The sequence below is a fragment of the Rissa tridactyla genome, chromosome 4, assembly GCF_028500815.1.
Source record: "Rissa tridactyla isolate bRisTri1 chromosome 4, bRisTri1.patW.cur.20221130, whole genome shotgun sequence".
Classification (NCBI taxonomy): domain Eukaryota; kingdom Metazoa; phylum Chordata; class Aves; order Charadriiformes; family Laridae; genus Rissa; species Rissa tridactyla.
In genome coordinates this window covers 93,577,697-93,601,601 of record NC_071469.1, presented here as the reverse complement: position 1 = coordinate 93,601,601, position 23,905 = coordinate 93,577,697, and the positions used below count along the sequence as shown (strand labels likewise).

Here is a 23,905-nt window from a genome sequence, read left to right as displayed (position 1 = left end):
CTTTGCAGGCAGACATGAAACTATGAGCGAGTATCAGAACACAGCACTCTTTCATAGAGAGGATTACTCTCCTTCAACTTTTTTTTTTTTTTAAAGTTCATAAGCTTGTGTACAAAACAGTTTAGATTAGAAAATGAAGTCTATCACTGAAGCGAAACTTCTGGGGGATTCGGGATGGCAGCACAGTTAACCAGAGCCAAGTTACACGCTGTGGACAATACTAGATTCCAGAGTCCTCCTGGTTCTTGGTACTCATTTGTAGTCAAAGCCTCTTTCACCTCTCTGAAAAAGGCACCTTCTAAGAGCAGAATGTTTCCTAGTAACAGCCGACTGTGACAGCTCACTTTAGCAAAGGCTCCGCATGTGGCACACTCTCAATAGCTGCCATATCCTACCGAAACTCGTTTTCACATTACATTTTTGTAACCCAGAGGGCAACTTCCCAACAGTACAGACTTCAGATGTTATATACTCAATAAGCCTTAACTTTTTAACTACAGTCATATTTCATAACGCTTTTATCTGCCAAGCCGTCGATGATCCGCTCTCCTTCCTAATGAAGTACTAGACCGTAACAGCAGATGACAAAACATACAGCAGCTGTATGACAAGACCTCACCTCAACTACCTGCTTCATACAAATTCTGACCTCTGACTGTTTTTAATAGCTCTTCATTCTAGCCACTGGTGTCATAGTCTTAATTCGGCAGTACCGGCATTTTAGCTGATCTCAGAGCGTGGTGATACACTCCGAAGTAAAGACTTACTGAACAAAAGCATACAAGGCAGGAAAGACATTACTTACTTGACTAACTTGAAAAACACATTACTTACTTGACTAATTAAAACGAGCCAGCCATATTGTTCCCCTGGTTTTGTAACGACACAAGCAGATCATCTATTTTCTCAATATTCTGATTGGTTGCCATAGCTGACGGTAGCGGAGGAGTCTCAGATATCTGCTGGGAGAGAAGCGTTGGCACTGCCGCTTGTCCCTCGCTCTGCGGCTGACCTGGCTGACTTATAGCCATCAACTCATCCGGCAACGTAGCTGGTCCAGAAGTTAGCAGCTGCCCACAGTCTGTAAAGCGGTAAGTGAAGAACAAAGGACCGTTTAAATGAGGTTAATTTGCCAACTTCTTTACATACATCCGTATTGACTATAAACCACGTAGAAAGTCAGACGCACTTTTGTTCACGTGACCACCTTTGCTCGCCACTCTCCCAGGCTGTAAGCACAAGTTCATGGTGTACGCATTGAATACATACAGTATTCATTGAATACATCCAGTACAGAGTCCATATCTCTGTACTATGACCAAACACAACCAACACCTCAAACAGAGGACAATACTTAGCTAGAAGAAAACCAAAACGCATGGCATAAGTGTTGAGTATGGCCATCCTTTGTTGTTATTTGTTAGTTACAGATGTGTCGTCTTCAGTTCAGCCAAGGTATCCACTAGCTCTTCTATAAATCTGCAAATGGTCTCACATCTCCTATCGTTTTCTAGCGTTATCTTCAGTTTCACGGAAAGGCTTGGCTGTACATGGCCTGACTGTCAAAGGGCTCATACAGCAAAGCACATATTCAGGTACAACCACAGACCAAGTATAGAACTATGGCTTTATGTCCAGATCTTTTATAAGACGCTATAATCATCATCTGCATCTGCTGCTTCTGGAACTTCACAGGTACGTACACAGCCCTTTACAGGCAGACGAAAGGATCTACGTCCCAAAGGACTTGTCACAGAGGCCAGATTCAGAGACGAGATATGGAAAAGCACAGGCTTATAAAGTTAAAGCGTTTCAAATACACTTCAACAGACACTCTTCTGGACTACACAGCTCCACAAATCCTTGCTTTTCTTCAACAATGGCTGGAGAAAAGTCATTGCATAAATTGTGGAAAACAAATGCAGCAAGAGAAAGATTAGTGGAGCTGTCTTAAGAGGGCACAAACTTTTTTTTTTTTAAACTGTGTGTATATTTATTCTATATATTATATGTGTTGTTAATAATATTTAATACATATATATCTATACTTTATATAGATATAAACACAATTCTAAAGTGGTTTTGTCACATGTTAATCCTAAGCGTAAGATGACCAACAGGTATTTAAGCTCAGAGTTCTCATCAACATCAGCAACACTCACAGCAGTACGACAAATACGTATATACTCAATTGTACTGCTACATTACTTATTCCAGATATTTTATTTTTTTTTAAATATCGCTGAACTGAACAATCATCGTCTTGTAGAGTCCAACTAGTAGCTCTTCTAAACTGTAAACTCAGAATCGGGCATCTACCACTTACTGTTTTGAATGCCGAACAGGAATATTCCTGATGTTTGCTGAGATGAGGCAGGAGAATTCTGCAGCTGGTTGATAGCACCTCCTGCTGTGTTGTGAAATAAAGAAGCCTGTTGCTGTGGAGGAGAAGCAGTTCCTTGCATTCCCGCCATGCTGTTTTGAGAAGAGTACAGCGGGGACTGCTGCAGCTCTTGCTGGCTCATCGTATTCTGCAAGGCAGACATGGAAGCTGAAGAGATGAAGAGGGTGACTTGTTGCTCTTGAGAACTTGGTGACCCTTGGACCAACTGAATCTGGGGTGAGTTATGGAAGATGGCTGGCTGCTGTGCTTCAGCCTGGTTGGATCCAGGATTCTGAAGAGAAGACACTGTAGTCTGACTCTGGAATTGCATGGGCTGCTGCTCCTGGTTCATTGATGCCATGTTAGTCTGGGGATGAAAAATGGACTGGCCTTGTTGCTCCTGATTGGTAACTGGGTTTTGATTTGGATTGAAAATCATGTTCTGCTTTTGAGACGCAATTGTACTCATTGTGTTTTGATTACTGAACATCATGTTCTGCTGTTGCTGCTGCTGCTGTTCTTGAGACGGAGGGCTGCTCTGCATAGCAACTATCGAATGCTGAGGCTGGAAGATGGCTCCTTGTTGGTTCTGGGGAATTGAACTGGACTGGATGGAGCCTAATGACACTTGAGACTGGAACAAACCTTGCTGAGCAGGCTGAGTCTGGGGCTGTTCTTGGGGAAGCATAGAACTCTGGATGTGAGATATCTGCGTCTGCTGTGGGAAAGAAGTCTGCTGTTCAGTGTTTGCTGCTGTCTGAAGAGGAGAAATGGAATTTGCGCTTGTAAAGAACGACATCTGTTCTTCCTGAGTTGCAGGGTTGTTCATTGAACTCTGGGAAAGGAACATGTTAGCAGACTGCTGGTCTTGAGGAACTGAAGAGCTCTGTAATACACTCATGGTGTTCTGCGAGTGGAACATTGGAGGCTGCAATTGATCTGAGGAATTAGTACTGGTCTGGTTGTGGACAATGGAATTCGGACTGCGAAAAATGGAGCCTTGTGCTTCCTGTGATATATTTTGAGCATCACCAATAGGATTCTGCGAGTGAAAAAGCTGAGCTTGTGAATGTGGAGACTGCTGCATGAAGCTTCCCGACTGAATAGACATGATTTCTCCGCCTTGCTGGAACAGACCACCTCCTTGTTGTTGAGTTCCACTTGCTTGAACAGTCATCATGTTTTTGGTAGATGAAAAGAGATTAACTTGAGATTGACTTTCTCCACTGTGCTGCATTTGAACCATGGTCTGAAATACGGTACTTTGCATCTGTTTACCCTGACCTGAAGCTTCTTCTCCATCTGCAGAATTTGATGCCTGAAACATAGTCGGTCCGTTGTTGGAGACCTGCTGCTGAGCAGTAGGAGTGGTCTCACTTCCAGAAACACCAGGAGATGAAGAGAATAATTCACACTGCATTTGCATGTCTTCGCTTGTTGATAACCCACTCATTATGTGAGAAGCCTGCTGGTAAACAGGTGACTGCTGGAGGGCTCCGTTCCCTGAAGTTGTTGAAGAGAACAAATCGGACTGCATCTGTGTTGCAGCTTGGCAAATGTTTTGTTGGATGCCTATCACCATTGCTGCAGAAGTCTCCATCGCCTGCTGCTGCTGCTGCTGCTGTTGTTGCTGTTGATTGGACAATGCATTTTCAGGCTGTGAGTGAACATTTTCAGCTCGTCCAGGCAAAAGGTTCTCTGGTCTGGAATGGACAGCTGTGTCTGATGAGGAAAATATCCCAGAACTGACACTATTTTGTATCTGGCTAACTTGCTGAAAGATATCTGCGTTTAGCTGATCTTGAACATCCTCACTGCTGTCTGAACCAGAAAATAAAACAGAAGATAACTGCTGCTGAGCTTCCAATACCTGCTGCACCAAGTCAACGTTTCTATTGCTGCCCGTGGCAGTGTTAGTCGGAAAATTTCCAGCTTGCAGTTGCTGTATAGTGTTCTGTAACTGACTCACGCCGCTTGCTGATGAGAAAATACTTGATGAAATCTGTTGCTGCAACGCCTGTGCTGGTTCTGAGAGCGTAGACTGTTGTTGTTGTGATGCATCAGTTAATTGTGACAAAGTGACTACTGTGCCATCCGATTGCAAGACCTCCCTGGTTTGGGAATCTCTTGTTTGGAACTGTGCAGCTTGCTGCAGTAATGCATCACTGTTCTGCAGCTGACCCGGAGTAGAGACCGCTGAAAAGCTACCAGGCTGGGAAATGTCCTGTGTTTGGATAGTAGTTAGTGACTCTGGATTAAACACCTTCGGCTGTATTTGTTGCTGGTTTTCATTTTCAGAAGGTAAATGGGAAGCAGAAGTTGATATGCTGGACATACTGTTGTCCAATGTTTGTTGAGTTGGTCCAACCACACTTGAAGCCTGAAAAGAGCAATACGTTGAGCAATTCATTAAGCTTACTCAGGTTGTGCTTACAAAATTTCCACCAACCCACCGTGCTCAGGAACGATCAGACGTAAGATTTGATGGCTATGTATCTCTCCATACACAACCAACCAAGCGAGCAAGTGACTAGAAGTGGAAATGCTACTTCAAGGAAGGAGTCGAGATACAATTTAATGAAAGCAATGCTAGGAGGTGATTAAAATAATATTCTTACAGAAATTTACTATTTCTGTGTCACAGGGGAAAAAAAAATATCTTAGTTTCACTAACCAATCAATCTGTTTGAATGTGGGAACAAGAGAAGTTACTTTCAAAGGCAATTGTCTATTATTTCAATCATGCTCCGTGATCATGTTTTGCCCAGACCCATCTCAGACGTGACATTTTCCCTGTGTGTTACCCCTCTCCACTGTTAGAACATGGACTGACGGGTAGATGTCACTAAAACTATTAAAGCTACTGTCTTCAGATCGCAATCAAACTTACCTTGAAGACAGGGGGAGATCTCTTCTCTGCACTTACTTCCATTGGAGCCACATCTTCATTCTTAATCATACTGCTTGGCATGAGTGGAGTTATCAAGGCACTAGGAAGAATGTTTACCTTCTCCAGGTTACAACCAGTGGCCTTCACTGCTGCAATCACAAACAACAATAAAAGGAGGGCAATGAAATGTTAACATTCACTATACGAAGAGTGGGTTTCCAGTGGTGGCCAGCTTCCCATCTTACTTTTCAGCCCTACCTAAGAGCTCTCATTCTCATATCAGACGGTAACACGCAGAGAGGCCATTGCAATCATTTGAATATGTCAAATAATCCTAGAAAAAACTGAAACCTTCAAAGTTTATCTTTAAGATTAACACCAATGCCACGGTTTTGTTTTTCTTTCGTTTTGTATCTTTCTAGACCAGGACAGCCATTCACCAACTGCTTAATCAACAAACATAAAAGCTTAAGACATCTTTCCACAAATTAGCAGATTTTAAACTTTACTGCACTTTAACTGTACAACTTCTCTATCTCATTTTGAAAAATGTCTGTTTTCAAGATAATCACGTGAACAGAGTGCTCAAAGCACTCAGACTGTATTTTTATTCTTTTAAAGGACTAATCTAGTAAGAACTTGATAAATCTGCATACCAGCTCTGTAGGAAGAACAAGTTATTTTGCCTTTGCAGTCTCTAATTTTCTATTTTTTTCTAAGTAGGAAGGTGGCTTCTTAAAATGAATTAGATCTTTTTAGTTTTATATTTGTCCTGAACCACATAAAAAATATTACATAAGCTATCTGAGCTCTTTGCTGTAAATAAAATTAAATTTCTTGATTTCAAATACTGCTGAAATTGGAGCTTAAAACAAACCAATGGGAAAGCCTGTAAAAAATATAGTTCTGTAAGTACTTTTAAGTAAATTAAAGACTTAATCTTCAACATAAAGCAACGGATCTCTATGTTTTAAACACATTTAAATCTTGCAATAACATGGCAGTAAAATTTCTGCAATTTCTATCAACAGTATGCCATGTCCTCAGTAACGGTCCTTGTGTGTTATTCTATGCAAAACCAAACACACTCTCCTGAAATGTTATTTTCTGTCTTCAGCAATAAACCCTCAGCCGTCAGTATGGCAACAGTTGTCAATATACCCAAATAAACTCTTTCCCTCCTTCTTTGAACGCACAGGTTTGGGGTGGCTCCAGGAGCCCCGTGACCTGCCGCGTGGGGCTGTGCTGCTGGCAGGGAACGCGATTTGAGTGCGACTACTCTAAAATACATCTATTTCAGGACAGCTAGTCACACAGTGCATTTAAGGACAGCAGTCAGTATTTCTCTATACCGTAAGTCACAATTTAAACGCTTTTCTCTTCTATGTGTTTAATCGTGTTGTGTTCATTGGGAACAACCAAAAAAAAAATTAAGTAATTTAAAAAAATCCCAATGGCATACGGATTGCATTGTAGCAATGGTATGTTCGTTCATAGTGACATATTTGGTTGGAAGAATAAAAAACACCCTGAGATTAATAATGAAAAAGAAGTTTCAAAAGCAGAGAAACATGGTTGGGTTTGGTCTTTTACTATGTTTTTGTAATACACTGAAGTTTAGAACTTCTGAGTAGTTACCATCTTATCAAGGCATACACACCCTTTTTCCCTTTTCTCCCAAAGCCGGAAACTGAAACCATCATTAACCACTTAAAACCAATGCTCCGGCACCACTTCAATGCTAGAAGGCAAAGACCTGGACTGCGTGGTTGTCCCTGTACCTCCATCTTCCCCAAGTTTTAGAGAACAGCTTAGAATTTTAAATTTCTTGTCTTGAAATGTAACTTGTCATTGAGGTCCGTCAAATCTGCAGTCTCTTGAAATGTTACAGCTAAGCACCTGCAATGGCTTTGGGAAGCCACGTTTTGGTTTTTTACATATGCAGATGTTGCAGTAGGAATTATTTTAAGGAATATTCACAGATACCCGAGACAAAGATTCAAATTGCCTGTGATAGGAAGAGAGAGGCCCTGTGGCTCAGTACATAACTGTACGTGACCCTGGCAACAACCGCTTACTCTATTTGGCCAGGGCTGCTGGAAACGATGGCACTGAAGAAATTATGAATTCTAGGATTTTGCTCCCCATGAAAGGAAGCAGGAAGGAAGCGGCAGCCCACTGGATCCCCACCTGGTCTTTGTCATCTCAGAACCACAAGGAAGGATGGGCTGGGACATACGCAGAGACAAAGTACGTAACGCAGACAAAATTGCCTGACCTCTGGTTCATGATCAACCCAGAGTAGAATAGGTACGGGAATAAACTGTCAAAAAAGAGCCGGCTAGCAGAAACGCCACACGAGAACGTAAATTAAGACTTATCACATAAATTAAATGGAGGACATAAAGCCACAGAAGTAGCACATTGTTTTCTTATGCACAGCAGATGTTCTCCTGAAGCAGTTGGTACGTTCCCTTAGTTAAGGGAACTCCAACGAGACTACATGGATGCCAGGCTTGGCCTGATGCCTCAGTTATTATTTTCCTCATCTTTTTAACCTTGCTACTAGAAGTCTTACCAGTCCTTTTATCAGCTTGTTTCATTGCCCTAAAGATTTTTGCATATTTCTCCCCCAAATATTCTCTGCAGGTTTAAACTCATCATATCTTGTATTATCCTCCCTAACAAGTTGTAAAGTCAACTTGTAAATATATCCCCTGCCAAGACCAAGCTATTAACTTCAAACACGAGCTTCACGATTTTAACCTGAAGCTATGGATTCCTATCAAACTTGTGATCACATTGTTAATTTGCTTACCTTTCAACCTGCTTTCTCCAGCGCCAGCTATGGAAATTTCCATTAAGCTTTGTACACTACCATAGTTTTAACAATCAACTAAAAAACATTTCCTTCCTCTACTTTATTTCAATATCAGAAGGATCAATTCACTTCACACTTGAAAACCAGGCATACTTAGAACTTGGACCCTCAGAACAAAGCGACAAAGTTTGCGTGGGCAGAATGGTCAGAAAAAAAACCCCAAACCCAAAACACCTCACTGAAGGGAATAAGTTGAAACTGCCAGAAGAAGCTGAAACTGCCGGAATTAGCATTCTTAACTAGACCCCCTGAAAGCAGTCTCATAAAACCACTGGAAGCTTCTGAAAAATACCGAGTTGGCACCTTCGTGTTTTTCAGTACTCAGTTCTTACCCCACCACCACCTTTATGTGTGTTTTTGCTGAAATTAACACTACACAGTTTCTAAATCATCTGTATTAACTGCCATCTTAGGCTTCTTTCTCTTTCTTCTTCCCTTGCAAGCATATTAAATGAAGATTAGACTGCAGGGCCTGAGGCATGAGAACAGACTATTTATTTATATATATTATTTTTTTTTTGCGAAGTTTTTGTTCTAGACTAGCTCACGTGAAAATATACTTAACGGACTACAGTTAAGACAGTAAAATATTCAGAATCAGAAAAGAAACCTCACTGTAAGAATAAGGCAGATTTTATAAGCACAGACTTATCGTCACAGGATGTCTGATTCATAACTCCAAATTTGGGTAGGAATTTATAGTTAAATTATTAACAGCAATGATAAGAATCAATTTAGTACCTTTTATAGCCTCTTCAAAAGAACAATGTTGGGCTGGGCTGGAGATTTCCTTCTTCACTTTAACATTCAGAGTACCAGCTGTTGAGACAAAACACATTGAAAACTTCCTTATGTTAAAACAACAAGCAAGCAAAAAAACAAAGCAAACCAAAACAGTTACTTAAAGAAATTAAGGTTCTTTGAAACCCAGAGAAACATTCTGAATTGTACATAAACGTTGTTTGTGTCTGTGAATGCACCACTGATCAGAGTGCCCACAATACCATTTCCACTTCCAGAAATAAAAGAGCCAGTCAGCAACTGCACTGTGTATTGTAATATAGATAAATAAAAATACATTATATGGTCAAACGTCAACATTCCTTAGGATAAAGCTTGATGCTATTTTTTGGTTATATTTGGTGCGCTCTATGCAGTATGTCTACTTTTTTTCCTGCTCAGCTTCATTTTAAACTAGATTTAAACTAGATTTTAGACAAATTATACTAGAAATGGATGCTATTTTATAAGAACAGCTGTCTACACGAAGCTGAAATTTGAGCTTCTTGCCAAATAAATGAGAAAACCCAAGCCTTTAGATTTTATCATTTAACATAGCAAACCTCACCAGCAAGAGGAGTTTGAAAAGATGCACATTATTTAACATTTCTGCTGTACGGACTAAATATTATCAAAACAGAAATGGGATGCTTAGCAGGTAAAACTGTCCATTCCTCCCCTCAGTTCTCTATTTTACTTACATGTATCTGGAGTGTACGTAAATGGTTGCACATCGTGCGATCTTCCAGCATTGGTCACCACATATATTCCCACAGAAACAGCTGAGGTTATTTGCTGGTCATGATATGGTGGCACCTTCACAATAAGGTGATTCTGCAATACAAAATAGTAATAATAATAATAATAAATATTAGAAACCTTACTTCATTACTACTGACCTTATTTGTATTTACATCCATCAAAAGAAAGAAACAGACTGATAAAATACCATAAAAAGCAAAGACACTGAGTAAACATAATTTCAGCAACTACATTGTGCTAGAAGAGAGATTTGAGTAATCTGCCTAAATGATGCTCACTGGCAACTGACAGCTTTGATTGAAGGCGAAGAAAGGAAAGACATATAAAGTCCAGTACTTTAAACATAAGCTTATGCCTAACAAGCCTTACTAAACTGCAGTCAGTTTGCCATCAAATGCTGCTGGACTCAGAGGCTTCACTGTTCCGCTGAATCAGATCTTCGTATTCAGTGTGCACAGGAGGAGGATGCAGTTTCATGTTACACTTAAGCAGATTTAAGACTGAGCAGACATCAAAAAATAGGCTTGCAATCATTTATCAACAGTATTCGCGGCGAGCGATCTGTCTACTCCCCAACTGTCTATCCCGCTAGAAGTGAGAAACCATTTCTCCCAGTGCATGATGGAATACTGCCTTCAGAGGTGGGAGCAAGATGACGTTTGTCAGACATCACCTACATCTAAACTTCTCTAGTTTCAGTCCAGCAGTCCTTAAAGACACTTAGTTGTGTCAAAAATAAAAAACAAATATTTTGGACAACATTTCAAAGCGGAACAGAAATTCATCCAAGTATAAAGACTATGGCATAGACGACAGACATCATATTCTTCCACTCAGTTGTAATCTAACGTGTCCTTAGGAAAGCTACTGGAAAACTGTATTAGGGCTTTTAATTACAGTGTATGCAAGGGCAAAGACTTGCTCACCAAGGTCAGATACCACGCACCTACCATGGCATCTAAGTTCTCAATTAGAAATTGAACAATTATACTTGTGTAAACCCAAAACAATGATATTCTACCAGACTCACTAAAGAACTTACTTGAAGGAATATTATTTCTAGAAATGCACAGGAAGAGGGAAAGGCTTATTCGATTTTTCTTTGGAAACAGAGTCCGAGTCTTTTTTTGGTAATAATAATAAAAATACAGAAGTACCTGATGAAATAATTCCATGTCTATTTCGGCTTCTGCCTTCCAAGAATTCTCATCTAGATGGAAGTTAAAAAGCATAATTTATCGCACATCCATATAAAGCAATAAAGCAATTTATTTTAGTGCCTTTGATTCTGCTTCCCTGTTTGTTCTCTACAACGAAACCTTATCAACCAACCTAAACCCAAATACGTTCTCTTCAGCACCCCAAGCCATTATTGCTTTCACACTAACCAGAAACGTTCTCTTGGAAAATCACTTTTGTTCCCTTTAGAAAGTTCTTGCCAATCAGAAAAACCTCCTCTTCGCCCTTCACCGAACAACTGTGCAGACTTTTCTTTAGGATCTCCGGAACTCCTGCTGGTTGAGCTGCAATTGAAAAAACACATAGTTTGAAATCAAGAAGATATCAACATCTAAACCGAAAAGCTTTTGGGTTGGAATTAGAGGATCTTTAAGATCCCTTCCAACCCAAACCATCCTATGATTATAAAGGAAAGAACAAAATAATTCCTGATCTTCTTTCTTTATTCTATCATTCATGACAAAACTTTTCAGAAGGTAACTGTTTCTATTATTTCCTCACTAAATGCAATGACCTCATAAAAATCACACTTAGGTAAACGATTCAGTAATATTTTCCCTTTTCTCCTGCATTTATTAAATCTTCAAAACAAAACTTTCAGTGTCTGAGCTGTTCAGAAGAGAAGAAAATTTGGTTCTGTAATTTCCTGGCACAGAGCGCGATAAACAAATGCATCAGCCCTTAGATACAGCTGAAGCACACTTCAAATCCATCCTTAAGCTAAAAGGACGTTTTTATGAAGCTTATTTTGGTCTGCTATGCAAAAGGGTAGAAGTAGTAATTCCCATATTACCTGTTTTTTCACAGGTTTTTTTACATGATGTAGCTTTCTGGCTGGTGCAAGAACTAACGCAGGGCTTTTGAGCAGCCTGGTCTAGGGGGAGGTGCCCCTGCCCATGGCTGGGGGGTTGCAACTAGATGATCTTTAAGGTCCCTTCCAACTTTCTATACCCATATACCCATTTCTATGACTTTCTATACCCATATACATCAGCGAATACAAATCCTTCCAGGAATGGCCTCTCTGTAGTTGGGGATTATAGCAATTTATATCCTATAAACTAGCAAAGAGACCGTGGCTTCCAGATACACACCCTGGAAACCTCTGCCTCTCAGCCACTGGTTCAGATGACGATTTACATAACATTATTGCAAATTGTCTTTGCTGCAAACTATTTCTATGCTTCTTAGACCATAAATCAACTAAGACCATACGTGTTAAATGAAAATGATTCCCACAGACAATATAAATACATACACATATACATTTTAAAATAATGTCTTTTGAGTTTGTCACATTTAATACGATATAAAATAATTCCAGTTTCCAACAAAGGTTTCTCAAACACCTTTTCTATTCACCATAAAATCCTAGTGGCATGCGCTTGTCCTTGCGCGTTGCACTGACGTGGCTCACTTGTAGTGTTTAATAACAGCATTCTCTGGGCTTACTACGTAGAACAACATACATACTGCAACACTCCAAATTATTTAATGACCTTTCAGAAAGGATTTTTCTACAACTGTTGCAGTGGGTTCCTAGGCAACCATTACGCAACTACTAAATATGCTCAAGGCACATGAACGTCTAAAAAGAGTAACCGGATTTCGGTTCGCTAACAAGTTATCAAAGCCTATTTAAATCGTACACCTCCACTAAAGAGCCTGCATCTACTTAATGTCTCTCCTGTGGTTTCAGGAACACTACTGAAACTTTGACAACAATGTTAGTTATAAAACACAACAAAACAGGCTCTGGTGAATGAAAATGTAAACCCTGTTATGAGAAGGTAGAGTACACATCTGTAATATAATGTATGTACCAAACAAACCAGATGTAATGTGCTGGAGGAGATGATTTATATAAACAAATAACTTAAAAATTCTATGCCATGCTGACCAGCCAGTATATATGTACCAGCATTACTGGGTTGGCTGAGGTCTACTGCAAGTCACTGTAACTTCAGAGAAAGTTAAGACCGCAGAAAAGAGAATCCAGAAAAACAAGTCTGGAAAGAACCTCAAAAATTCCCCTCCCAACCTTTCCATCATGATCAGTTTTACCCACATCATTCCTCAAAGACACGAGTCTAAACTGAGCATTTTGTTTCTTTGTTTTAGACTTCCAGCAATGGAGATGCTATAAAATTGCTAGGAATCTCTTAGCAATTTACACAATTAGGAAGACTTTCTTATCAACTCACCAAAACCCAGCTTGCTAAAAACTAAACCAAATTACTCTTCACTGTATTTATTTTTAGAACTTTATTTACGGAAGGACTACTTTTATTTCCCTCTTTCCTTCTTCCTTTTCTTCTCATGTCCCTTAGCATGTCATCATTCCGATATACTGGAACACTGGAACATACATTGAAACCCTGGCCCAGGTTGCCCAGGGAGGTGGGAGATGCCCCATCCCTGGAAACACTCAAGGCCAGGCTGGACGGGGCTCTGAGCAACCGGATCTAGTTGAAGAAGTCCCTGCTCATGGCAGGGGGTTGGACTAGGTGGCCTTTTAAAGGTCCCTTCCAGCCCAAACTCCTCTATTCTATATTCTGCTTTTTATTCACTGCCCGTATCTCAAAACATAGCTACTAATGTTACAGATATAAGCGGAGGCATTCAACAAACGGAGAATGAAGACTATAAGGGACCCTCATAAACCAACCCTGGAATTGCCTTACCAACAAGCTAAGCAGAAGTGCAACAAATACGGCTTTTTTAGAATCTAGACCTATTTTAAAATCAGTCCCTAAAACATGTCAGACTCTCAGCGTCTACTTACAATAGCAAGTTTTGGATTGTTATGTGTTTAAGAAAACACCACGATTTCCATTTCCATTTCTGCTATGATTTAAATAATTTTATCTTTAACCAGTAAGTTAATGATACAAACAAAATGTATACAGAAATAGCTTTTGGAGATATTATAGAATTATTTGTTTTCTTAAATATGAAAATTAATATCAGATACTACAATGCTATACTGACTGGAATGGCACTACAGAGACAACCATATTTCTAGCAAAAATACTTATCTATTTTCCAACAACATAAATGCCTAATCCTGAGAATTCCACCACTGGAAAAAGAAAGATTTAGCCAAAAAGGGTCAGGAGGAAGAAAAAAGACAGAAGGCAACACCTCAAGCAGATCTTCCTGGAAGAGCACCCCAAACATCAAAGCGCTGCCTCCAGCACAGAAGACAGCTGAGGAGAGGAGAGTCCTCCCGTGCATCGGCAGTGACACATCTTTGGTTATCAGCCTTTTGAGGGTTTCTGCGGAGTTCCTGCTCTCCCCAGGTCTCACAGAGGGATTCTCTGCAAGAGCAGAAAAGTGGGAGGAGAGACGGGCTCCGTGGCACATCTGCCCCATCGCCTGCTGCCTGCAGCACTGGAATCGCATGGTGGTATCTGATGTGGAAGCTCACATGTTTTTAATTACCTCCTCTTCCAATCTGTTCTTTCACTGGCAACAAAGCTGCAGTTTCTGACGAGTTGAATAGGAGCCCTGACACAATAGGTACTGACAGTGTTTAGAAAAAAGAAAAAACCTAAAAACAATAACTTCTTTTTATACAATGGCAAGCGCTCAACACAAACGCACAGGAGCTTGCGTAATCATACTATGTTCCACGCATGGAGAAAAAGCTTTCCTATCATCTTGTTCCTCACGAAGTATCAATAATCCCATCAACAGCTGTATTAAACACGTTTCCCTATCTCTTCTCTTTGGCAGACGAGCAGAATTCCCTGTAACTGGAAGTCACTGCGGATGGTATACACACAGGCAGCCCCGATGCACTGCAGCCTCCTCTGATTTCATTCTCCCTGTAGTTCAGTACAGCCTAAGCAGTCAATGCGGCCATCTGTGCTCAGTGCTAAGCAGAGCATTTTAAATAAATAGCTATGCAAAGTTCCATTCTTGCACTGAACCAGAACAGATATCAGCCTCTGGCCCAACGAACTACCACGACGGCGAAGAGCCATGCTTACTAACTTACTAGAAGTCCCTTCTATCACTGAAAGCTGACAGATGAATGTGACGACACAGAAGAAATTAAAACCTGTATCAAAAAAGTCATACAATAAGTTCAAAGCAATCATGACAAAAATTCTGACCCTTTAAAAGGCAAAAATTCATTTAATAAATACTGGTCAGTCATTTCACTAACCCACACTCCAAATAAAAATCAATCCCTGCGATCTTAGCCATAGCAATTCTGAAATAATCACAGATTAACATTAGGGTTTTTCCTCCACCCCTCCAAGGCACTTTACAGCAATCACACTAAAACCCAGAGTTCTCTCATACCAACTTTAAATTTCAATACTTACTGCACAAAATTGGGGAAGAAGGTGTCTGAAGAGTCAAAGTTGAACCATCTTTGCGAGTGATGTTAACACGAAATACCAGCCTAGCACGTGTGCTTTTTTTCTTGGAACCAGCAATCCCTATCCTAGCTTCAACATCAGCGTTTCTCAGCTTCAGTATTCCCACGCAATCAACCCTAACAACACAAAACAGTGGAGAGTTTAACGGAGTTTAGGAAGTTCATCACCTTTAATAATCTTTCAGCTAGTTAGACATGCCACAAAGTCAAAACTCTTTAAGTAATTACTGAAATATTATTAGATTTATTTTTTTTATTTACGTGAAATCTCTGTATGACCCTTCTCATTGTATAGCCTGGTTTTCAATTCATGCCTACATAGTGTGGATGACGAATCATGGGAGGAAGGAACATGAAACAGCATGAATAAAACAGGAAACGCAGCGTAACAAAGTAATTCTGGTAAGCATTCCATTGAGAATCACGGATCTTCATTCTTCCATTCCTGGAGCTAGGTCTGGGTTTGTAACGCAGAATCGTTACTACGAAATATTCTGCATTCACTTCAAGCAGTAGTGGAAGAAAACTTACTGTAGTCATATTATTTTTTTTATGCTCAGTGGAACTTGGAAGTGATAGATACGTCATAGCATAACTGTGGTCCTACGGGAAATGCATACGGGCCCAGGGCGAGAGTGATGCAGGGCTAACTTGCAGAGAGACATGCTAGATGCAAAATGATTTCAAGAAAAAAACCAAGCGAACAAAAAAATCCCAAGCACAGCCTGATGTGTTAAGAAGAGTAGTATTGTAAATTTACCAGGATCTTAGGCCCCATATCCAAGAAGTACAGGGACCGCCTGATATCTAAACTTGAGTAGAACAAATTTTTGTGCTGCATCAGGGCCAAAAAGAAACAGCTAGGGAGCAGAGAGGAGGGGAGAGCGTGATTCGGAAGGTGGCACTGGCATTACCATCAATAGAGAGCTGCTACAACATCACAGAAATACTAGGAAAATTTCTTTTGAGACATCAAGATCTCTTCTGTGAAAATAGCCTAGGCAAAACTTCTCATCCTAGATAATTTCAAATTCATCTTTCTAGTATCTCTGTATTTGTATGGCTTTACGTTAATACTTGAGGACAATTATAAAATTACTCTCTAAGAGGCAAGTTTCCAAACTTATCATGAGAATATATTTTATATTAAAAAAATCAAACTGATTCAGCCTATTAGCAAACTGTATTATCCTGCTTGAGAAGTGGACACTGTAAATCGAAGAAACATTTCTTCTCTTGAAACAAAACAAGCTTCTAAGTAACGAGTGGCAGCTTTCAAGCACATGCCCATTAAAAGACGTCCTACTGAAAAGAATACTTTGACAGATCACTCCCTTCCTATATATTAAGATATATGTGAAAAGCTTCTACCTAAAGTTTCTTGGGACAACTAAACCACACAGGCAGATGAGGCCACGTGCTCAGCAATCTGCTGCAGTTAATTACTGCCACCAGACAGAGCACATCCCTTCTCAGCAGTGGCCATGCACTGCCTCCACGCATCTGCAAAGTGCCTCCAAAGCGTTGCCCATACTTGACCAGACGAGCTCTGTCAAGACAGCAAAGCGGGAGGCTTCCATGACAAAGGACTATCTGGTGGAAATGACAGAAACGGAACAAGCGAAGGAAGAGAGGAGAAAAGCCAGAGTTCAGCCTCACTATCCTCAACTCCCAGCCTTCTGGGCCTAAAGGGACCTCAAGATCCCAATATTCTCCTTCCCTCTTCTGATTAGCAACTCTGTACTTGTTAAAAGACAACTAACAGAAACAGTGACCAGTTTACAGCTGACATAATGCTTGAATATGCACATTATTGTTCGTGTTCATATACAGAACATGAAACTAATGTAACAAAGTTAACTGATGTAACTTTTCCTAAAGTGTTAGGAAAGACCAGATTAAGCATTAAGTACCACAACCACAAACTCAGAATGTGATTTAGAAGTTTTTCTTATGCATGTAGCTTCACTAAGTGCCTGGTGTGTGCCAAGATGTTCAGATTTTTAACTGCCAACCAATCCAATCAAAAAAGAAAAATCAGTTTCTGAAAACAAGCTAATAAATGAAAATATTTTGGGGGAAAAAAAAAAAAAAAAGCTACTCACGCAAGTGTCATATTGTTGCTTGGGTCCAGTCCGACCTCAATAACAGTAGTTCCCTCTATGTCCACTTCTTTACAGGGAGTAGTGTTTCTCCCAGTAACTCTGCAGGCCTGGTAGAACCCGTGGGGCTTCACTCGCCCGGAGTCATTGCCCACGAATACCTGCAGCATCACTGGCTCGTTGTGACCTTCCAGCTGCAACAGAGCAACACAAGCTAAATATTTCAACTGGCCAGCAACGCCTCTTAATTAAAACAGGAAACATTTTATGCAGCAGTTGAATTTGAATCCTAAGGGAAAAAGGAGCAAAAGATTTCCATCTAGTTTATAAACAAAATGCTAGTATTTTTTCTCTTCTGTCATTTGTTCTTCCATTAAAAGACAAGTCAGTCATTTAATAAACAGGTGAAATGATTTTTTAACTATTATTATTATTAATATTTTATTTAAAAAAAAAAACAAAACACCAACGTGAATCCTATCTATCTTCACAGAATGATCCCAACTCCAACTTTCAGGTCTCTTATGACCCCTTACTCTCGCCCCAGCTGTGACTATTTCCCATCTCTTCCCAGGATACTCCTTCCCCGGCAGCATCTGCGTCTACCAGTCAGCTGAGAAAGGGAACGTTTGCTGGGGCTGGTTCCAAAGCTGATGAGAATCTGTTGGCCAGTACCTGCCCGAGGATCAATCCATTAGCATGCTACACTTCTAGGATCCCACCATCGTGCCAGCCCCACCTTGTAATCTTTGTGAAACCAGCTTAATTTGACTAACCCTTGCAAAGCCACTGCATGACTCGGAACAGGATGAGGGGGAAAGCAGAGGGAGGGACGGGATGAATTATTGTATAGTCTAACCATGCAAACCTACTTTGCCTTCAGACACCAAAATAAAAATTAAAAATGGCAACTTGACATCCCTTAGTTTACGAACAGTGTTAGGATTCACTGAAACAATAAATAAAAGGAGGTCAGACATACATTTCATGTAATGATTTAGCAGCCCTCCTGCAATCCAGTGGGCAAGCCATAATTATCCCAGAACACATTAGTGAAAAATGCGTTAGTTTTTATAACATCAACATACTGGCATGAAAGGGCTTGTGTCCTTTTAACACTTTTTTTATTAGCAGAACCCCACTGTGGTGCTACGTACTAAAAATACTCTGATGTAAAAGTAAAAGAAGTCTTCAAGTAAACCTGGGCATCGTATTACAAAGTAACCTCTCTTATTCTTTTTAGGTAATAGAAGAAAAATACTCCATATAAACACTAGATCACTGTCAAATTCCCAGGCCAGAGATGGAAATTCTTTGCCACAGCATTCTAGGAGATTTTTAAAAAAAAAAAAAAAAAAAGGGTATTTTTAATGTGTTCATTAAGCCATAATTGTTGCTAGAGGATTTCTGGAAGCCCAGTCAATACTTCCAGAAGAAAAGAAAGCTCAATCTTTATTAGTAACATGATGCAAATGAGAGCAGAATCCTCCGGAAGATCTCTTTCGAAATTTAGTTCTGGAGTTCTTAGCTAGTTCAGGGGGAAAAAAAAATATATATATATATAAAGATAAAAATCAGCAAATACTGATAAAATCATAGTATGCTCCTCATGTCCAAAAGGAGGAACTATCTCACAGCAGGCAGGTGGATTATAACCTATGAATATCCGATTTCTGGAGGTGGCCTAGTACAGGCTCCCACGTATGAGCCACAGGCTGACAGGTAGAGTTCCTATCAAAGACCTCAAAAGCCAAGAGAGCACGAATAAACAAAAGACCATGAAAACACCATAGAAGAGAAGACCTAATTTCACCAGGTGGTCAAAAGGAAATGGGGAGTAAAGGCTACTCGGATATTCCACCACCGAGTCTCTTTTACACGGACAGCTAAATGAACACTCTTTGTGTCACCAAGATCTCCTTGGCTAGACACAGCATGAGTACAGCTGACCGGTGCTGCTTTTCTTCCCCGGTGCTCTTGTTAGAAGATATGAAAGGTGTGCGAGAGCATCTCTCATCATCTGGACGGTAACTGCCCCAGCTCTGCAATGCTGTTAGCAAGATACCATGAAAATCTGCTACTGACGGCTGGAGTACCTCCGCTGACTCTTCTCGTTCAGGATAAACTATCTTTTGCCAGACAAGTCACTTGACTAAGGTTTGTTTATACAATTTTAATGTTGCGTATTGATTGTAGATGTTCTAATTCTAAGTCATCACGTAACACAGTTTTCTTTAGAGGGCCACAGAACCTGCTTTTCTTCCTCAGTCTGCTTACGAGTGACGCATCTGAATGGTTGCCTATCACAGGTGCTGCCAGAGAAGAGCAAGCACCAGGTCTCTACTGAACTGGCAACGTTTTTTACAATATTCTTCCCCATCTTTAAAACACCCTCAAAATACCCAAATAAAACAAACAAACAAAAAAAAAATTGAACCACCTCTTGTCCTTCATGTATTTTTTCCCCGAGCTCAGATTTCCTGAAAATCCACTGACTCATTTTGTCTGCTGAACCCTGGCAGACTTTTACGTGCAGAGTATGAATTAGTGTGCCTACTGGTAAAGCAAGCTTGAGCTTCCAGGAATTCAGTAACACGAGACTCTTCCAAACAGAATTTTCACTGGTGGGTGCTAAAGGCTAACTGGGAAAGGAATTAAAAGGAAGTTCAGATGAACAAAGGCCCATTAAGAAGATTCACACAAATGAGCACTAAATCACCATAGCAACAGGACTATATGAATGGATTCTTTTCTTATGAAACTTTACTGGATTTCTACATTACTCAGGAGGACTGAGTGAAGTGTTGGAGATGTTTCTAACAGTGTTGAACCACACTTTAAAGATAAATATACTTCTATACCTTGTCAGCAGTAGTCAGCACAAATTTAAGGGCTGTAATCATAAACAAACATTTCTTTGTGGACCGGACCTGGTAAATTAGTTGGGATTGAGAACTGGTTTGCTGCTTTCTCAAAGTGGCATAACTAAGAAAAAATATGAAGGGAAATGTCTTTTATCCCTCTTCTTTGTATGATAACAAATACAGTGGTCTACTCGCTCGACCTGCTGGCCACACTCCTCCCAATATAACCAGGATGCCATTTGCCGTAATTCCAATGAGTGTGCAACGCTGGCCTGTACGCAGTTCGGTGTACACCCGCACATTCATACTGTGGTCGCCGCAACTTTTGTGATGATATTTGACATCAGTTCTTCTGTTTGCCTCTGCATAAGTCACGTAAAGTATTACTCCTGGTAACCCCCCCTACCATTAGCATTAGGAAACCTTCACAAGCACAGTTCTCAAGTTCTTCGATGGCTTCCACCAGACTATGTAGCCGTCCTTGCAGACAGAGAGATGGCTGAAATCTCTCATGGTAAGAGAGGAGTCTCCTCCTCTGTACGCAGGAGACTCCTGTTAGTTACCTATAGAAAGCATCATCTATTATCTTCTCAGTCGGGCAGTCTGTAACAGACACCGAAACATCATCCCTCAGCTTCCCCCCTCCTCTGATCTCAACAGGCCAGTCTCTGATTTCATGCTGGAGGTCTGTGCAGTCAAACTGCTCCTTATGATACATGACTTCCTCTCTTCTTTCTAAACAGCTGGGACACGTCCATGACTGCATTCCAGCCATGTACGCTACCCCCAGTCTCTGCGATTCCAGTCAAGTCACAGCCCTCTGACTGCACTAGGGAAGAAACAAGACCTGCAAATTCACCCTCTGTGCATTAGTGCGCAGTCACCGAAGGGACAGCCTTTGAATGTTGTCCCTCCTAGGCAGGAATGTGAAAGACATCTTCGTGGCCTTCTTCCTCGTGCTTCTCCTACATTTGTAGCTTCTCCTTTTCTCCTGGGCTTTGGTTCCCATCCTCTGACAAACTTACAGTAAAGTCCTCCTTCACCAGCCTGGCGAGCCTGGTCACAAACATTTTTTCTGCCCTCTGAGTAAGGTGAATTATATCAGTTCTCCTTTTCTCCCCTCAGAATGAAGCAAGATGAACAAAGCAGTTAAATGCTTCCTTGAGACGCCAGCTCTGCAGCCAGGCCCTGGATCCCCGACTGCATCTGCCCTATCCCTTGGTCAGAAGGATTGAGGACACCATTCAGTCCCGAGTGCTGCTCAACCCTGCCTCAGAACAAGTGACCATCACACCTAAACTTCAAGGCACCAAAGTCTATGCAGGGAACAGGCTGCATATTTTAAGTACGCGTACGATGCTTCCTCTTTTCTTCCCCCTGTTCTCCAGTTCTACTAATCCACACGTACCTCACTACTGCCAACCATACTGAGCAGCATGGCCCACAAAGTACACCTCAGTCACATCTTTACGACTCTGCTTGAAAGACAGACGCTGGATATGTGGATTCAGATACATATTAAAAAACAAAAAAAAAAACCCACTTTTAATGTATTTTTTAAAATGAAAGCTACTTTTATGTCCTTAGTAATAAGGCACAATGATAACCCACTGTCATCAGCAATCAAACAGCTACAGCATTTCACTGTCCTAGTTTTGTATGCTTCAAGTGTCTACCCATATACACAGTTCGTATAATCGTAGTCTAACAGGATATGCACCACGGCTTATACATCATTGCCTTGACATAAAGCTTCCTTCCTCTGTAAGGCTTCTCGGTACCTGCAAGAAGAGATACGGTACAGTCTCTACAGCAAAGAGACTGCGAAGTCTCCCCTCTTCCCTCTACCAACCGAGATTCTAGGCCTATTTGAACTGAATCAGCTCCCATTCTACTAAAGCATCCCTTGGAAAGAAGTCCCTGTATGACCTGGCACTAAACAGCCTACCTTTACAGTTGGAAAGCCTTGCTGTGTCCGGTCTTTGACTGAGCCTCGGCTGCCTTCAGTCAGATAACGAGCCCTGTGCTGGGTTTCCGGCTGTACCACTATCTTCAGCTCCTTCCCCTCACTCTTAGTCGGATACTGACCACACAACATTGGGGTCTTCTTCCCGCCAGCTCCTTTCTGGTTCTCTGATGCTCTGGGAAGTCAAAGCAGACCATTAAAAAGATGTTAGAAGTAGCTCCCCGATAAAAACAAACTGAATCACAGAAAAGCTAAAAAGATAAAGAGCGTGTATTAGTGGGTAGAAGATTCATGGTTGAGAGCAAACTTTGGAATTCTCTTTCTGACAGAGAAGGAAACCTGCAGGATGAAGAGGAACGGTGCTTCCCTGCCTCCTCCATCCAGTGCAAACGGGAACTGCTTTTCAGAGAGTAAACATAAAGGAAGGGAAAAGCAATTAGCATTTAACTATGTTAACAAAGAGAAGGCGGCTCATAACCTGCGTTTTCATAGTATAGGCTACAGGCTGATATTATCTGAGTAAGCAGTAAGCTTCTGTAACAAATATACATATGTACACACACACCCCGAATGGATTTAAGGTTAAATGGTACTTCTTTAAACAGGAAAACAGCCTCATGCCTGTCTCCACAAACTTGCATATCCATGCAAACTCAAACACTAATTTCTGTCAAAACAGATTGATAAATTTATGTTGAAACCAAATTAGTTATCGTAAGAAGCTCTGACACAATTGCACCAATTTTAAATCTGCAGAGTGTGCGAAAAGACCGTTTCTTTCCAGGTGCGTACCTTACGATGTAATGTGTCTTGTGTTCAGTTCCATAATTAAAACCTGAATTGAAGAAGCCCTCCAAAGTATAACATCATGTGATTGATTTTGTGTTCACTTTAAAGCACAATGGAAAATAACTCTTGATCTTACACAGAGCAGGTTTGTATAATTAACCTGAAGTCTAATAAACTCATTTAACACTAGCAAATGTAAACGTGCCATGGCAAATGGTACAGGCAGAAAAAGGGCTCGATGAGTTTATGCAGAATGCAATATTCTTTTTTACTACCAAAAAGTAGTTTCTAACAGCTAATGACTCTGAAGAAAGCAGTTTAAAATAACAGGTGTGAATTGCTTAAAAAAAAAAAAATCCTGTTTCAATGTGCAACATAGGGAAGTAATTTATCCAGGATTTTTTCTTCTCAGGAAGAGGGTGAAAGAAATGCTTTTTCCTTCAAAATCACGTACTGAGAGCTTTGCTGCTGTACGAGTTTTTCACTGACCTGGAGGCTGGGGTAACCCGCGGTGCTCTGCTCCCAGTCACCAGCTGATTTATACTAACAAACATCAGCAGCACCTTTCCTAAAACTCCTACAGCGCAGTGAGCAGCACAAGGCCACACGGTCCGCAAATATTCCCAAGCCATTCCCCAGCCCCTGCACGGCCTGGCCCAGCTCCTTTCCTACAGAAGGGCCTTCTCCTGTCCCAGGAGACGTCTGGCACTTTGTCCCCTCATTCCACCGCATCTCCTACCCCTGAAAGTCCTATTGCTCACGCTCTTATTTCTACCAAACCTTCCAAACCCTTTTAATACGTGTAACAAAGGGCTAAAATGGACACTGCCGAGCTGTTAGGAGGGCTGTGCCGGGT

General features: G+C 40.8%; 1 protein-coding gene across 6 annotated transcripts in view; it reads right to left on the bottom strand.

The window, feature by feature from the left end:
* The window catches only part of NFAT5 (nuclear factor of activated T cells 5), a 74,586-nt gene that overhangs the window by 7,412 nt on the left and 43,269 nt on the right, over positions 1-23,905 (bottom strand). For 5 of the 6 annotated variants that reach the window (XM_054197620.1, XM_054197625.1, XM_054197624.1 and 2 more), the window contains 10 exons: positions 22,243-22,435; positions 17,434-17,624; positions 15,273-15,445; positions 11,085-11,219; positions 10,854-10,906; positions 9,636-9,768; positions 8,896-8,973; positions 5,274-5,422; positions 2,327-4,763; positions 835-1,081 (listed from right to left, as the gene is read on the bottom strand). In XM_054197620.1, coding sequence (XP_054053595.1) covers positions 843-1,081; positions 2,327-4,763; positions 5,274-5,422; positions 8,896-8,973; positions 9,636-9,768; positions 10,854-10,906; positions 11,085-11,219; positions 15,273-15,445; positions 17,434-17,624; positions 22,243-22,435 — 3,781 coding nt within the window. In that variant the 3' untranslated portion in view covers positions 835-842. The remainder of the gene's footprint in view (positions 1-834; positions 1,082-2,326; positions 4,764-5,273; positions 5,423-8,895; positions 8,974-9,635; positions 9,769-10,853; positions 10,907-11,084; positions 11,220-15,272; positions 15,446-17,433; positions 17,625-22,242; positions 22,436-23,905) is intronic. The other variant, XM_054197621.1, reaches the window with a different exon arrangement.